At 63.4% G+C, this 14,399-nt stretch overlaps 4 protein-coding genes across 8 annotated transcripts; 1 reads left to right on the top strand and 3 right to left on the bottom strand.

Moving 5' to 3' along the window:
* Positions 1 to 350: 350 nt before the first annotated feature.
* IFRD2 (interferon related developmental regulator 2) lies at positions 351 to 6,180 on the top strand. 4 transcript variants are annotated; one of them, XM_041462959.1, is made up of 12 exons: positions 351 to 466; positions 2,606 to 2,722; positions 2,815 to 2,899; positions 3,018 to 3,142; positions 3,212 to 3,369; positions 3,596 to 3,646; positions 4,030 to 4,199; positions 4,313 to 4,418; positions 4,678 to 4,767; positions 4,903 to 5,031; positions 5,106 to 5,201; positions 5,346 to 6,180. In XM_041462959.1, exons 1-12 carry the CDS (start codon positions 382 to 384, stop codon positions 5,424 to 5,426), a joined length of 1,293 nt encoding a protein of 430 aa, XP_041318893.1. In that variant the 5' UTR covers positions 351 to 381; the 3' UTR covers positions 5,427 to 6,180. The 4 variants fall into 4 exon arrangements, with proteins under 4 accessions (XP_041318893.1, XP_041318885.1, XP_041318902.1 ...); XM_041462951.1 differs by having other exon boundaries at positions 4,630 to 4,767; XM_041462968.1 differs by having other exon boundaries at positions 386 to 434; positions 4,630 to 4,767.
* Positions 6,181 to 6,312: 132 nt separating this feature from the next.
* LSMEM2 (leucine rich single-pass membrane protein 2) lies at positions 6,313 to 8,305 on the bottom strand. Of its 2 annotated transcripts, none has more exons than XM_041463159.1 (4): positions 8,221 to 8,305; positions 6,917 to 7,060; positions 6,626 to 6,835; positions 6,313 to 6,539 (listed from the first exon to the last, which is right to left on the bottom strand). In XM_041463159.1, the coding sequence occupies exons 1-4, from the start codon at positions 8,240 to 8,242 to the stop codon at positions 6,403 to 6,405; spliced, it is 513 nt and encodes a 170-aa protein (XP_041319093.1). In that variant the 5' UTR covers positions 8,243 to 8,305; the 3' UTR covers positions 6,313 to 6,402. The 2 variants fall into 2 exon arrangements, with proteins under 2 accessions (XP_041319093.1, XP_041319102.1); XM_041463168.1 differs by having other exon boundaries at positions 6,917 to 7,057.
* A 360-nt stretch (positions 8,306 to 8,665) lies between these two features.
* HYAL3 (hyaluronidase 3) lies at positions 8,666 to 10,353 on the bottom strand. The gene is made up of 3 exons (XM_041462988.1): positions 9,457 to 10,353; positions 9,260 to 9,349; positions 8,666 to 9,113 (listed from the first exon to the last, which is right to left on the bottom strand). The coding sequence occupies exons 1-3, from the start codon at positions 10,351 to 10,353 to the stop codon at positions 8,760 to 8,762; spliced, it is 1,341 nt and encodes a 446-aa protein (XP_041318922.1). The 3' UTR covers positions 8,666 to 8,759.
* Positions 10,354 to 11,580: 1,227 nt separating this feature from the next.
* Positions 11,581 to 14,231, bottom strand: NAA80 (N-alpha-acetyltransferase 80, NatH catalytic subunit). Its single transcript, XM_041463082.1, is given in 3 exon segments — positions 11,581 to 12,308; positions 13,885 to 13,964; positions 13,966 to 14,231. Coding segments are annotated over 3 exon segments (1,074 nt in total).
* Positions 14,232 to 14,399: the final 168 nt, after the last annotated feature.

Raw genomic sequence — 14,399 nt, 5'->3', positions numbered from 1 at the left:
GGAATGAGGCTGTCACCAGTGTCAGCAGATGCCCTGGCATCGCTGTAGGCAATGAGATGCAGACGTAGCCAGTTTCACCGAGGTGCCAACAGCGTCAGTGGGACACGGCTGATGCCAGCACCCCAGGGAGGCTGGTGCCATCCCTTGCAGTGGCATGCGGCCGGTGCAGCATCGCCAGAGCCCCCGGTGCCCCTCGGTCCGGGCGCAGGAGGGGGCAGGCAGTACGCGTAGGGTGTTTGTTTGCAGTACCCGTAGGGTGTTTGCAGCCCGTGCTGCCTTAAGCTGGGAGATTGGGAGTTTCGGTTTCAGTTCCCGACGCAATTTCAGTTTCTGGCTCTGCCGAGCTGGAAACGAAAGTGCGAAGGAGCCCGCCTGGCCCAGATGAAGCGGGAAGAGCCCAATGACAGAAACTCACACCTGGGAACTCGGCCAGGGTCGGGCAGGGCCAGGCGGATGGGCGGGGGCGGTAGGCAGAGGGGAGTGTGCTCCTGGGAGCAGGGGCTGGCAGGAATGGGAATTGGGGCAGGATGGGGAATAGGGGCAGGGAGTCAGGCCGTGGGCAGGGGACAGGCAGAGGCTGGGGAGAGGGAGAGAGGGAGGGAGGGGAAGGGATAGGGACAAGGATGGGGCGGGGAAAGGTCAGCAGCAGGGGCAGGGATGTGAATAAGAGGAAGATAGGGTCCGTTTGGGGTCAGGGACAGGGGTACAGATAGAACAGAGAAGAGATGGACAGGGCTACAGGGATACAGTCAGGAGCAGGGACAAGGACAGAAGTAGAGATATTGGATATTAGGAAAAAGGTTTTTTTACGGAAAGAGTGATAAAGTACTGGGGAGGTGTCACCACCCCTGGATGTGTTTTAATAAAGACTCGATGTGGCACTCAGTGCCAGGGTTTAGTTGAGGTGTTAGGGCTGGGTTGGACTCGATGATCTTAAAGGTCTCTTCCAACCCAGGGATTCTGTGATTTTGTGATTGGCAGCAGCAGTAAATGGCCAGGGATGCAGGCAGGAGCAGGGATAGATGTCCCCTGAGTATTGGGTGACAACAAGGCAGGAATACAGGCAGGGACAGGAATATTAGGAGGAGAGGCAGGGAGAGGACCAGCACTGGGGACAGGGTTACAGGCAGGGGCAGAGCTGTGGGCAGGGGCAGGTGTCATGCACATTTCACACCTGAGGAGCAGGGCCAGGACACCAAGATGAGCATGACAAGAGACATTCTTTATTGACACCCAGGGGTTGTCCCAGCCAAACTGAGGCACTCCGCATGTGGTTCACATGTGGGTCTCGCACCATTCAAATGTTGGGGTACAACAAGGCTCCACAAATTCCCTGCTGTCCCCATGGCTTTGTAAGGCCAGTGCAATTGTGTGGCTTTGGCATCCTTCCTTCCTCATTCTGGAGTCAGTCTCACTACGTCAGGGGGTATTTATCTGTCAGGCCCCAGGAGGTGTTGGAGGGCCCAGGCTGTGGGCCTTATCTGCCTGCCCACACAACCACAGCTATGCAGTGTACAGCATAACAGGGGGTATATGGATCTCAGTAAAGGCCAAACCATTTCATACTAGAAAGACTAATTGGTACTTTACTCAGGGAATGAGATTTTCCTAATGAGATGCAGGCAAGGCAGGGACAGAAGAAGGGATACGGGCAGCGATAGTGAGTGGCCAGGGATGAAGATAGAGCCAGGACAGAGACAGGGGCAGAGATGTGCAGAAAATCATGTAAGGAGAAGCCAAGTGTCCATAAAGGAGACAGAGGAGTCCTGCAACTTTATTCGAATAAAGGGAGAGACTCCACTGGGCCATATCCCCACGGAACTTCTCTCCCAACATTCAGATGATGCAGCCTCCTTTCATCCTAACTCCTGGCTGCATGTTGCCCTTTTCCTTTCCCCATTGGCTGAGGTCTGGGAAGGTACAGCCTTCCCGAGCCGCCTACCACATGTTCCGCCCTTAAGCCTGTCATTTGCCCCTGAAGTTCAGAAGTTCAGGCTGAGCTCTGCAATAGACTGTGCTGACCCATTTGTCTATTGCCCTAAAGTTCAGGAATTCAAGCTGTAGTCAAGCTGTCTGGGTTCTGTACCAAACCTGTGTGGCCTGAGGTCAGTAGAGACACTAAGACCCATTTCAAAGACCTGAACACCCATTTCTCCTAAAGACCCTGACCCACTGAATTTTTTGTAAAGAAATCAGTAGGCATATTTCCTATCAAGAACCAGGGACGAAGATAGCGTCAGGACAGGGAGAGGGGCAGCGATACGGGCAGGGTTACTGAGGGAGCAGGGATGAACATAGCGCCTGGACAGGGAGAAGGGCAGGGAGAGGGTCAGAGCAAGGGGCAGGGAGGCGAGCAAGGACGGGGACAGGGACGGGGACGGGGACGCGGGCTCGGGCAGGTCCCGCGGCGCATGCGCAGAGGGCGGGGGGCGCTCCCAGGGGGCGGGGCGCGGGGTCCGCGCGCGCCGGCCATGCCGCGCTCCCGCCGCGCCGCGCGCCGTGAGTTGGGGGGGCCCGGGCGAGGGGACCGGGGGGTCGGGACCGCGTGTGACATGGCCGGGCTGGCAGCGCCGGGCTCACACGAGTCTGCTCCGAACCCCCGCAGGCGGCACCGGCAGCGCCCGGGCGAGCTCGCCCGGCAGCGAGGAGGAGGCCGGCAGCGAGGTGCTGAGCCACTGCAGCAGTGCCAGCGAGAGCGCCAGCCCCGCTGACGAGGGACCAGGTGAGCCACGCGGACCCCACGGTGACCCCCACGTGGGTCGCGGTGTGCCCCGCCCTCGGGCTTCCCGGCTTCACGTGGTGCCGCCCGGGCAGGGAGCGAGGCGGCGAATGAGCCAGGCCAGGAGGAGGAGGTAGAGGACAGGCTGAAAGAGCACATGGACACCCTCCTGGACAAGAGGTGAGCAGCGGCTGTCACCCCCGCGGGCGCTCCGGGCACGCTGCCAGCGCTGCCGGCCGGGGCAGGACGTGCCCCGTGCCGGGTACCCCAGCCCGTGACGTGCCGCGGTGTCTCGCAGCGCCAAGGCGCGGCAGGCGGCACTGCAGGGCCTGCGCCTGGCCCTGTCCTCCAAAACCCTGCCCGAGTTCCTGCTGGAGCGCCGCCTCACGCTCACCGACTCCCTGGAGAAGTGCCTCAAGAAAGGTCAGGGGCGGGCGGGCGGCGGCGGGGTCGGTGACCCGTGTCTGAGGGAGTCTCTCGTGCTGCCCACAGGTAAAGGGGAAGAACAGGCGCTGGCGGGCACCGTGCTCACCCTCCTCTGCCTCCAGATGGGCTCTGGCCCGGAGGGAGAAGAGGTGTTCCGCAGCCTGAAGCCCCTGCTCGTCAGCGTCCTGACAGACAGCACGGCCAGCCCCAGCGCCCGGCAGAGCGTAAGGCCCGGTCCCTTTCCTCCTGGGGACGCCTCCGTGGTGGGGAGAGCCCAGGCAATGCCTTTGGGAGCCCCTGCAGTCCCGAGAGGGTGACAGGATTGGGTGCTATGGAGTGCACTGTGGCAAAGCAGGGGCACCCCGACCCGGCTGCCCCTTGGCTGGGTGCTGGATCAGGCCTGGCATGATCCACCTGGCCTGATCGTGTTTCCCTAACTTCTCTTGCCAGTGTGCCACAGCCCTGGGCATGTGCTGCTACATTGCTGCTGCTGACCTCGAGGTAACTGTGCCTGGGTGTCGTCTGTACCCCTGCAAGAGGGCACCCAGGGGCTGCCATGACACCTGCCCTCAGCCCACAGTGCCAGAGCAGCCTGGAGCTGAGCTGGAATAGGGGTACGGGGACATGAGTGACAGCCCAGCCCCCTTCCCTGGGCAGCCTGGAGCTGAGCTGGAGTAGGGGTATGGGGACATGAGTCACAGCCCAGCCCCCTTCCCTGGGCAGCGTGGAGCTGAGCTGGGGGCAGCCAGCAGATGGGGTGTTGTGGGTGGAATAACCTCTCCTGGCACCCCTTGGTATGGTGGGTCCCCTTTGGTCCCCAGTGCACAGCTCTGTGGCTTCTCCACAGCAGCTGTGGTCTGACAGGCAAAGTTTTTCTCCTCCAGGACCTGGTTTCATGTCTGTCCTGCTTGGAGGGCATCTTCAGTCCCCCCAGCACAGGTGAAGGGGGCTCAGCACCTGCCCAGCACGGGCCTCTGCACTGCAGCGCGCTCCAGTCATGGTCCCTGCTCCTCACCATCTGCCCCCCCTCCCACCTCAGGAGCATTTTGGACAAGTGAGTGGGATGTGAAGTGAGTGGAGGCTGGTGTGGGGCAGTCAGCAGTGGAGCATGGAGCCCTTGGGGCAGTGCTTGGTCTCTCTGACTGCCCTTTTGCCTCCGTGTCCCAGTCGCTGGCTGCAGCTGCCCCCACTGCTGACCAGCAGCAGCGTTGCCCTGCGCATCCTGGCCGGGGAAACCATAGCGCTGCTCTTTGAGCTGGCCCAGGACCTGGAGGTAAGGCATGGGCTGTGGAAGTGGGAGCAGTGGGTGGCACTAAGCAGGCAGCAGGGAGGGAGCTGCTGTGACACCCTGACATTCCAAGCTGGAATTGACCAGCAGGCACCCAGGCAGAGGGGCTGGCCCCAGTGATCCCCCAGCCCTGTCCTGGCCATGGCAGTGGGCAGTGCCTGGAGCTCATCCCTCTAAATCCCCTGCTTTTTGGCAGGAGGACTTGTGCCAGCAAGATACAGAATTCCTGTGTACCCAACTCAAGGTCCTGGCTACTGAGAGCAACAAGTACCGAGCCAAGACAGACCGACGGAGGCAGCGATCCATCTTCCGGGACATCCTGCGTTTCATTGAGGTACCGTGGCCTGGTGCTGCCCTGCCCTGCCACTGCGTGGCTGCTTCCCAGCTGCATGATGATTCCTCTCTGGAGAGCCAGGGGACACACAGGCCTGGTGCCCAGGTTGTTGCTGATGCCCCTCTCTCTGCTCAGAGTGGGGAGTACCAGGAGGAGACCATCCGATTTGGCCTGGAGTGCATGTACCTGGACAGCTGGGCACGCCAGCGCACCTACCAAGCCTTTAAGGAGGTGCTGGGCTCCGGCATCCACCACCACCTCCAGGTATGGGCTGGGCAGATGCACCAGGGAGTGCTGGGCTGGTGCTGGTGGGTGTTGACAGACCCCTGCTTTCACAGAACAATGAGCTGCTACGGGAGATCTTCGGCCTCGGGCCCCCCTTGGTGCTGGATGCGGCTGCCCTGAAAGCCAGCAAGGTCTCCCGCTTCGAGAAGGTGGTGCCACCTCCCAGATTTGTGCCCACAGTCCCCTCCTCTGCCACCTGGGGCTCCAGCTGAGTGCTTGAGTGTGGTGGGTGCTGTGGGGAGGTGGCCAGAGGGGCACCCCAAACCCTAATCTCTCCTTTCCTCTCCTTCCAGCACCTCTACAACTCAGCTGCCTTCAAAGCGCGCACGAAAGCCCGGAGCCGCGTGCGGGACAAGCGGGCGGATGTGCTGTGATGGGCAGAGGGGGCAGAGCCCCCAGCCCACCTGGACTGCAGACCCAGCACTGTGAGGGGCAGGTGCCCCCAGCCCTCGGGCTTTTATTCATGTACAGCAGAGTATTTAATACCTGGAGCTGCCCCAAGGGGGGGCTGCCCCCTCTTTTATTTTTTTAACCAAAAAATAGGAAGCATAAAAGAAGAGCAGGGGGAGGTGGTGGCGTGCTGCCGTGTGCCTGCTCTGTGGCTGCGGATCCATGTGACACAGTGGGGAGGGGGGGGGTCTCACTCAGACTCTTGCAGCCACTTTTGGTGGCAGGGCTCGTGTACACCGTCCCCAGTCCTGCAGGAGCACCAGAGTGGCCTGGCACAGCCTGAAGGGTGGGTGGGAGGGCAGAGCTGTGCAGAGCTGTGCAGCTGTGCAGAGCAGCTGGCCCTGGTGTCTGTGCCTGTGGCAGGAGCGTTCTCCCCACCCTGCCATGCTGGGTACAGCCCCTGCCTCTCCAGCCAGCCTGGCGTCAGCGATGGTGGCAGAGCACTGTGGAGTGGGAAGCTCTGCCCAGTCCTGCCAACTTCCCACTCTTAATCCTTTTCCAGCCAAACGCTTTATATGAAATAGTAATCTTGTGGGAAATTAATTACAGGGGGGGCACTGCCCAGGCGGGCATGGGGCCATGCCAGTTGGCAGTGCCTGCCACCCTGGGAATGTATCTATCATGGTGATTTTTCTAAGACTTTGATTGTAAGAGGTAATTAAAAGGCTAAATAAAGTATGCCTTCTGCCTTGTTAAGAGGAGGGGCTGTCACTGGGCTGGATGCAGGTCCTTACAGCCCAGTTTCTTTCTCTCACAGCCTGGGACAGGGTCCGGATTGCCCCTGTGCCCCAAGGGGCAATGCTGCCAGGTCTCAGTGGGTAAGGCTGCCCACTCCCCCCTCCTGCCCTTCGTTGCCCCTTCCCGTGGCATCCCAGAGCCCATGGTGGCGTGAGGGGCAGCTCAGCGGTGCCCGCCAGGCTGGGCACTGGCATTGAGGCGAGCCCAGAGCTGCCTGCTGGCTGCCCGCAGCTGGTGCACGGCGTCCTCCTGGCTCTCCAGCCACTGGGCCAGCGCCCGCACCGACTGGCTCTGCAGGACTGCGGGGAGAGGATGGGAACGTGCTGAGGGCAGGCAGTTCAGCCCCCCACAGTTCCCCAGCTCCCACCCTGCCAGTGCCACGTACCACTCAGGTAGATGGCCAGTGTGGCCAGGACCAGGCTCGACAGTGCCAGGAGTGCCAGCAGGGCCAGCAGCAGGGGGTGGCCAGGGCCGAGGCAGGGGCAGAGGCTGGCAGGGGGCACGGGGCGCAGGGTGGGCAGGAGCGGCGGCGGCACGGGGGACACGGGCCGAGGCGGGGGCCGGTGCAGGCTGCTGGAGGGAGCCGGGCCATTGCCTGCAGGCAGGGGAGAGAAGGGGTCAGAGCCTGGCCACGGGCACAGCCGGGTCTTGCACAGCCCCCCTGCCCCCCTCTCACCCTCTGTGCCCTTGTGCCCGCCCGAGGCCCAGTACAGGTCGCTGATGGACTCCACGGGGCGCAGGCTGATGGCTCCGGACTCACTGCTGTCGGGGTCCCCAGGCTCTGCTGGTGCAGCACCCTCAGCCCTTCCCATGCTGTCTGCTGGAACAGAGGCAAAGGGTCAGCCTGTGCCCTGCCCACAGCCCCTGCCTGCCCTGGGCACCCCTGTGGGACCAGAGCCCTGCTGGGGGATCCAGCCTTGGCAGCCCGGTGCTGCACCAGGGCAGGCAGCCAAGGCTGGTGCTCCTTTGGCCCAGCCCTGCAGCCACAGTGGGCAAGCAGTGGCTGTGCCCCCCCGGCCCCACCGCTGTCATCGCAGCAGTTAGCCGTGCCTGGTGGCCACGATCCCAGAGCCTTGTTAGTGGGGCTGGAATCTGGCCCTGGCTTGGGGGCAGGAATGTGCCACCCCCCAGCCAGGATAGCCCAGGCACTGTGGGACTGGCTGGGGCTCCAAGGGCCAGCTGGAAACTGGTGGGCAGGTGCAGGGCAGTGCCAGTCTGTGGTGTGGCCCAGCTTGCCCTGTAAGTACTGTGGTGCTTGGGGGTGCACAGATGGAGATGTGGGGTGTATGCTGTGCCAGGGGGCCCTGGTGCCTATTGCTCTAAAGCCCTACTGAGAGGGCTTTTTAGAAGTAGGCATTGTTCCTGTTTTGGGAAATAACCATGCCTGCATTGGGGTAGAGGGAAAAGATTATTTTCTAGGTGTTTGTGTATTTTTGAGCAGTGAGTGGGTAGGGCCCACGCACTGTGCCCTTGGCAGAGCATGGCAGGCTGGCAGCATGCCCACTCCCAATCCCTCCCGGGGTCAGTGGCGTGGCGCAGGGCAGCGTGGCGCCGTGCTGCTGCTGTCCAGACTGTGTGTCACCCGCAGGGCTGGCAGGCATCAGGGCTGGGGGGCCTGAGCCGGTACCCAGGGTCCGCTCAGAGCCTCCCCACAGCCCTACCCTTGGCCAGGGACTGCTCCACAGATACCCACATCACCCCTGCACCCACTTGCCCCCGGGTGGGGCACAGCTGGTAATGTAGGTTTGCTGCAGGGGGCTGTGCACGCCAGCTGCTTGCACCCTCCCCAGACCCTGCTGCCCAACTCCTGCAGCCCTCCAGGACCCCCTTCTTCCCTGCGCAGGCATCTCTGCCCACAGCCCCCATGGCAGAGGGCACCATCTATCAACTGCTTCCATCCCGACCCCACAGCCTTGCATCGCCCGGTATCCCCTGGGGTGCCAGAGCCCCCGCCAGCCCCAAGCCCACTCCCCAGTGTACCTTCTGCAGCCTCCCTGGGCATGGCTCCCTACGCCCGGGCAGCGTGAGCGGGCAGTGAGGTGCTGCAGGGCCCCCAGGAGCTGGGCACTGGGTTCCCAGTGCGCCAACTGCGCCGCTTAAAATAGGACAGTGAGAAACACGGTTGGGGGCCGATAAAAATAGCTGTGGGGAGGGGGGCCTGGTGACGTGGTCAGGGCTGCTGGCAGCACAGTGCCAGTGGCAAAGGGACAGCAGGTTGTGGCAGTGCCCCATGGCCCCTTTCCCAGGGTAAAGGGGCTGCCAGCTCATGGGATCAGGGCAGAGCCCATGCAGGAAAACTGATGCACTGCTGGACCCATCCAGAGCCAAACTGGGGTCTGTGCTGCCTCTCAGCAGCAATGGCAATTGTGCCCAGCATGAGGACACCACAGAGTCGCCCAGCTTTGCCCACAAAAACCATGCCAGCTGTGCAAGGAGAATTTATTTAGATTAATGAGACCACAGGAAGTGCCAGCAGCAGCACTGCTGGGGTAGGGGACCGTAGCGGTCCCTGGCCTTTGTCACCAGCCCCACGTGCCCTGTGGCAGGCAGGTGTCAGAGGATGTGACATCCTTGTGCCCATAGAGGCTGTGAGCATGGTCGGGCACCTGGCAGGAGGTGGCAGGGCTGAGCCATACCCGCTGGGCACAGCCTTCACCTGCCCAACCACGGTAGCAGTGGCAGCGGAAAGCAGCCCAAGGGCTGGCACCGGGGCCGAGGTGCAGGAGGCTGCCCAGGTCGTGGGGCTGCCGGCGCACACAGCGCCCGTGCCCATGGCACTGCCCATAGCTGCATTCTCGGGCTGCTGCCGTCACGTTGGCCACGTAAGGACCCAGGGTGGACACGAGGTAGTGGCGCAGGTTGGCACAGCTTTCCTGGGGAGGAACCACCAGTGACAACCCGCCCCAGCAACAGAGACCTGGCCAGCCCTCCCTGGTGGGCACGGGGGATGTGGCCACTCCGTACATCCCACACATCTGCTGCTGCCCACTGCCTCGAGTGCTGCGGGGGCCATACTCACGGCCGAGTGGGAGTACGACATGTCTCCCCAGAGCACGAGCCCAGCCGCTCCCAGCGCCGCGCTCTCCCCGATGGTGTGCACCAGGTCAGCCTGCCAGGAACAGAGACGTGACCCCTCTGGGGGACACAGCCTCTGTCCCTGTGCCAACCAGAACCCTGCATCACACCCGTGGCCAGCTCCGGCCCCACACTGCTTACCAGAGGCAGGAACCGTGAGGAGCGGCGGAAGGAGAGGCGGGAGTAGGCGATCACGGGCAGGAGGCCGTGGGCCCCGAAGGCGGCCACGCGCAGGGCCTCGCGCAGCCGGTGGTGCACGTAGCGGCGGCGCAGGGCGGGCGGCAGCGCCAGCGGCAGGTAGATGCTGGGGTAGAGGGCAGACGAGGCGGCCCAGAGCCAGCCCAGACGGTTGTTGCGCTGCACCTCCGCCGGCTGGCACTGCCCGGTGTAGTTTGCCTCCTTGGCCCAGTTGCTGTTGAGGCAGTCGGGAAAGCGGTAGAAACCCCAGAGCCCCCCAGGGCGCAGGGCTCGGCCCACCAGAAGTGTCTCCTCCATTAGAGCCTGTGCCGCCTGCTCGAACTCCAGCTGGGCCAGTCGGAGCTGCTGCCATTCCGGCAGGACACCGTGCTGGTCCCGCACCCACTGCTCTGAGGCTGTCCGGTACATCTTTTTGGCTCCCCAGTTTTGGGCCCACAGGGGCCTCCACTCCTCCCAGTCCACCACGGCCAAGCCATGGAAAGCAGGTCGCAGGAGGAGGTGGATGTCCTCGGCCACCCTGTTGATGTGGGCGTGGAGGGAGACACGCTGGGGGAGGCCCCCGTTATGGGGGACACCATGCTGTGACAGGTAGGGGTACAGACCAAACTTGTTCTTGTAGAAGATGGTGATGTTCTGGCCAGCAAAGTGGCCACCCTGGTTCTCCACGATGCCGTAGTCGCTGAGGGGCAGCCCTATGCCAAAGCGGTGCTGGCAACGCCCGGAGGGGACGTTCCACACCACGGCAAAGGGCTGGCCACCTGCCAGGGGCGCGGGTGCCGGGCTCTCCTCACGGGCTGTGCCCAGTGCCAGGCAGGCCCACAGTGCCAGCACCAGCACCATCCCGCCTCACCAGCTGCTTGCGGGGCCGGCACCCTGCGAGGAAAGGAGAGCCATGGGTGTGAGGCTGTGGGATGCAGTGGGCATTCCAGCAATGCAGGCACTGTCCCCCTGGCACATGGTGGACTAGGATTGGCAACAGGGGCCGGGCTGTCCTGCAAGCACATGCTGCCCATCCCAAAACCTGACAGGACCTGGTACACTTGGAGGTTTGAGACCTCTCCTGCCCTCAGCACTGCCAGTGTTACCTCTGCCTGCTGCTCTCTGGTGCTGAGATCCTGCTTGCACCACCACAGCCATGGCACAGCTCTGGAGTGGCAGTGCAAGCCACTGACCCTGGTGCCTCAATTTCCCTGCTCACTCCCCATCCTGCCTGTAGTAGAGGCACCAAGGCTCCCTGGTCCCCATTTCAGCACAGTGCTGAGCCAGGCTGGGTGACCTTCTGAAGGACTGAGTCTCCCCAGGAGGCATGGTGGGACCAAAGGGGCAGCACTGTCCCTCACAGCCCAGACAGAGCCAGAGGGGTCTGGTGCCCCTGCCTGATACTGGCCAGCTGCCCAGAATGAGGGGATTAGGCGGGGAATGGGCCCAGGGCCGCGTGACACAGCAAGGACAGTGCTAATCCCTCGCTGCAAGGCCGGACGCTCTCTCTGACCTTCCCGCTCCCATGCCGCAGGCCCTCACTGACACCGGCTGCCTCAGGGGGGTTTGGCCACCTGCACCTCTTGCTGTGCAGTGCAGGGGACCTGATTCTGCAGCCCCACTAACTACCATGCCCTACTCCCAAAGTGCCCCCCCAGCCATCCTGTGCCTCAGTTTCCCCAGACTGCTCAGGGGGGACAGCTGTGGCCATGCTGGAGGCCGCCACTTTCCGTCAGCCCCAGCTGCCCCACAGCAAATCCTGAGCGGAGGAGACAGCTGGTGGGGCTGGGCAGTGCTCCTGGGCACTAGTGCCAGCCCCACAGCCTGGGGTGGGCCTGTCTCCCCACCATGCTGGTGGTTCCAGAGCCCCAGCCAGGCGAGTGGGGGGCCAGGCAGGAATGGAGACAGTGTGCCCAGGTAGGGCATGGTACGGAACTCTGCCCATTCCCTGCCAGCACCCCTCCAGGGTGAGCCATGGAGGCTGGGGGAGCTGGTGCCAGCCCTGAAGAATGGCAGGCAGTCAGGCAGCGCTGCGGCGGGCAGCTCCCACCCGCACTGCTTTTAATCACTGGCTCGGGCCCCAGCCCCTCAGATGTCCTTCTTCATCCAGAAGATGGGGAGCCCTTTGGCATCGCGGTGCCGGGATTCCAGGAGGCTCTGCTCGCTGCTCTCAGCCAGGACACCCCTTGCCCAGATCACTGTCGGTGGGGGAGGTGGTGGGGGGACAGTCAGGGGCGGCAGAGGAGGCGGGGGGGCAGCGGGTACCCATGGCCTGGTGGTGATGGCAGTGGCAGCCCCAGAAGGGGCGGAGAAGAGCCGCAGCACCTCAGAGGATATAGCCGGGCTGAGAAAGGCCACGCTCTGCACCGGCTCGCCCAGGACAAAGCCCAGGTGGGCATAGAAGTGCTGCTTGTCATGGGTGGTGAGGTGCAGGCAGCGAAAGCCCCGGGCCCGGGCCCACTGCTCAGTGCCCTCCATCAGCCGGCGCCCATAGCCCTGGCCCCGCAGCGCCCGGGCCACCACCACGCTCTCCACGAAGAGGTCATGGGGACGGCTGACCACGCGCGAGAGTCGGACATGGCCCACGAGCTCGCAGGGCCCCTCCCGGGCGGCGGGGGTCTCGCTGGGGCCCCGGCTCCGCAGCAGCAGCAGGCAGGTGGGAAAGGCGTCCGAGGAGCGCTGGAGCGTGTGGAGCCGCGACGCCCGGCTCTTCCCCCACTCCTCGCCCAGCAGCTTGGCACAGGCTTCCAGCAGCTCCGGCCTCTGGTGCAAGGGGACCAAGCTGAGCTCCTCGGACACAGAACCCATTCTTCTCACTGACGGGAAACCAAGCAGGTCACAGCTTAGAGGCAGTAAGGCACAGACCGTGCGTGAGTTCCCCCCAGCCCGCCACTGGCCCCAGTACAGGCACGGTTCCCCAGTGGCACAGCCAGATGAATTCATGGAGGTTTGGCGAGTCCAAGGTCAAACAAGAGACTCGTGGCAGGGAAGTGGCACATGGTGCCAGCTCCAGGAACTCATGCCATGAGACCTGCAGAAAGGTTTAGCACTGTCAAATTAGCTGACAGGCAGGAGGCACAGTGCTTCCTTGCCAGCCCCTGCCACTAGCTCCTGCCACCTTGGCACCCATCAGACTAGCTATCCCATCACACATGTCCTCAGAGTTGGGGTTCTGAGCAGCCCAAACAGCCTCTGAGGGGTCAGAAAACCCCTATCCTACAGCATGCTGTGGGGTCCCCTCTCAGCCTGACAGTTCTCTTTGCAAAGAAGCCACAGGCAGAAGACAGGAGGAACCACCATGCCAGTTGATTAACTAGGATTGAGCAAACTGCCCCACTTCCCCTCTGGGGGTTGGGGAGGGCCTGACTCTGCCCTCCCACACCCTAGGTGCCCCCAGGAGGCCTGGTGGGGACACCCCCCAGCTCCAAAACTCCTGACCCACAGTGCAGCCTGCACTGTCCCCTTCAGAGGTCAGACCCCACCAGCACTCCTGAGTGGGTGATGGTTTCCTTCCACCTGCCCAGCAAAGCCACGCCAGGACTCCAACAGCATCTGCCTGCCACCCACCAGCCTGCACTCACCCTGCCTTCACCCACCCTCCCTGTCTGCACTCACCCTGCTCAGTCACCCTGCTCACACTGTCCCTGCTCACGCTCACCGTGCTCACACTCACCCTGCCCGCCGCTGCTGGCTCCTTTGCCCCGGGTGCCAGCGCAGCAGGAAGCAGCCCAGGCTCATGACCAACCACAGCGCCTGGTTCTGCTTCCCCGGTGTGAATGACACGTCTGTCCAGGGCCCCACACAGCACACCACTTCCCACGCTGCACCCCCACACGGGCACTCAGGCTGCCTGCACGCCGATTGCCCCAAACCACACAGCACTCACACACAGACACTGAAATGGCATCACCCAGCTGATCACTGCTCCCACCTCATGGCTGCACTTGCTGAACACAGATCCCCACCCCACCACTGACCCTCACCGACCACCACTGACCCAACACTCACCTCATTACTGACCTGTCCTTTGACCTGCCATTGACCCCATCTCTGACCCCACTGCTGACCCCACCACTGACCCCACCGCTCACCTATCACTGACCCCATCACTGACCCCACCGCTCACCCATCACTGACCCCATCACTGACCCCACTGCTCACCCACCACTGACCCCACCGCTCACCCATCACTGACCCCATTGCTGACCCCATTGCTGACCCTCTCACTGGCCCGTCACTGATCCCCCCACCAACCCGTCATTGACCCTGACAGTGACCCCAGCATTGACCCACCACTGACCCATCACCGGCCCATTACTGGGCCACCACCGAGCCCCTCTCCGGGCCCTTCTCCCCGCTCTCTCCCCTGCCCCAGCCCGGTCCCGCCCGTACCGTGCTTCGGCCCCGCCGCCGCCGTCACTTCCTCGGGCCGGCCGGGCCCGCCCGCGCCCTCTGCCGGCCGGAGGGCGCACGGCCCGCACGGCTCCGGCCGCTCCCAAATCCCCGCGCACCGGACACCCAGCCGGGCCGGGGCAGGACGGCGGCACACCCTACCCTGGCCTGCCCGGACCTCCGCAGGGCCTCCAGGCCCAGGGACAGCACGCCCCGCTGGGCAGAGGTGCGGTGCTGCAGCTCCGCTCCCTTCTGGGGCTGCGCTGCCCGAGGCTGTTTTGGGGGTGTCCATCTTCACGCCCTCCCCTCCTCCCCAAGGAGCGATACACTGTGCGGGAGCTCTCCATCCGAATCCTTCAAGTCGTGATGGGGCTTACCAAGAAGATGATGAAGCAGGAGGTGCAGGACAGCTCCTTCACTTACATGACCAGACACAGACGAGGCCAAGGTGGGATTCCCACCCTGGCCAGCCTTTTGGGCACTGCAGTTTGGGCCCTTCAGACGTGTCCCGTGAG

This window comes from Pyrgilauda ruficollis, unplaced genomic scaffold, assembly GCF_017590135.1.
Source record: "Pyrgilauda ruficollis isolate IOZ18807 unplaced genomic scaffold, ASM1759013v1 scaffold10, whole genome shotgun sequence".
Classification (NCBI taxonomy): Eukaryota; Metazoa; Chordata; class Aves; order Passeriformes; family Passeridae; genus Pyrgilauda; species Pyrgilauda ruficollis.
This window is presented reverse-complemented; position numbering and strand designations above follow the sequence as displayed.

What these genes read in the sequence shown, in the direction of transcription:
- IFRD2 (XM_041462951.1), top strand. Translation starts at nt 382, where the DNA reads ATGAAGCGGGAAGAGCCCAATGACAGAAACTCACACCTGGGAACTCGG. An exon ending in CAGGCGGATGGGCGGGGGCG is followed by an intron (nt 467 to 2,605) that starts GTAGGCAGAGGG and finishes GAACCCCCGCAG; the next exon opens with GCGGCACCGGCAGCGCCCGG. An exon ending in CCCCGCTGACGAGGGACCAG is followed by an intron (nt 2,723 to 2,814) that starts GTGAGCCACGCG and finishes CCGCCCGGGCAG; the next exon opens with GGAGCGAGGCGGCGAATGAG.
- LSMEM2 (XM_041463159.1), bottom strand. Translation starts at nt 8,242, where the DNA reads ATGCCCAGGGAGGCTGCAGAAG. An exon ending in GCCCAGGGAGGCTGCAGAAG is followed by an intron (nt 7,061 to 8,220) that starts GTACACTGGGGA and finishes CCTCTGTTCCAG; the next exon opens with CAGACAGCATGGGAAGGGCT. An exon ending in ACTGGCCATCTACCTGAGTG is followed by an intron (nt 6,540 to 6,625) that starts GTACGTGGCACT and finishes CTCTCCCCGCAG; the next exon opens with TCCTGCAGAGCCAGTCGGTG.
- HYAL3 (XM_041462988.1), bottom strand. Translation starts at nt 10,353, where the DNA reads ATGGTGCTGGTGCTGGCACTGTGGGCCTGCCTGGCACTGGGCACAGCC. An exon ending in CCTCACGGTTCCTGCCTCTG is followed by an intron (nt 9,350 to 9,456) that starts GTAAGCAGTGTG and finishes TGTTCCTGGCAG; the next exon opens with GCTGACCTGGTGCACACCAT. An exon ending in TGTCGTACTCCCACTCGGCC is followed by an intron (nt 9,114 to 9,259) that starts GTGAGTATGGCC and finishes GTTCCTCCCCAG; the next exon opens with GAAAGCTGTGCCAACCTGCG.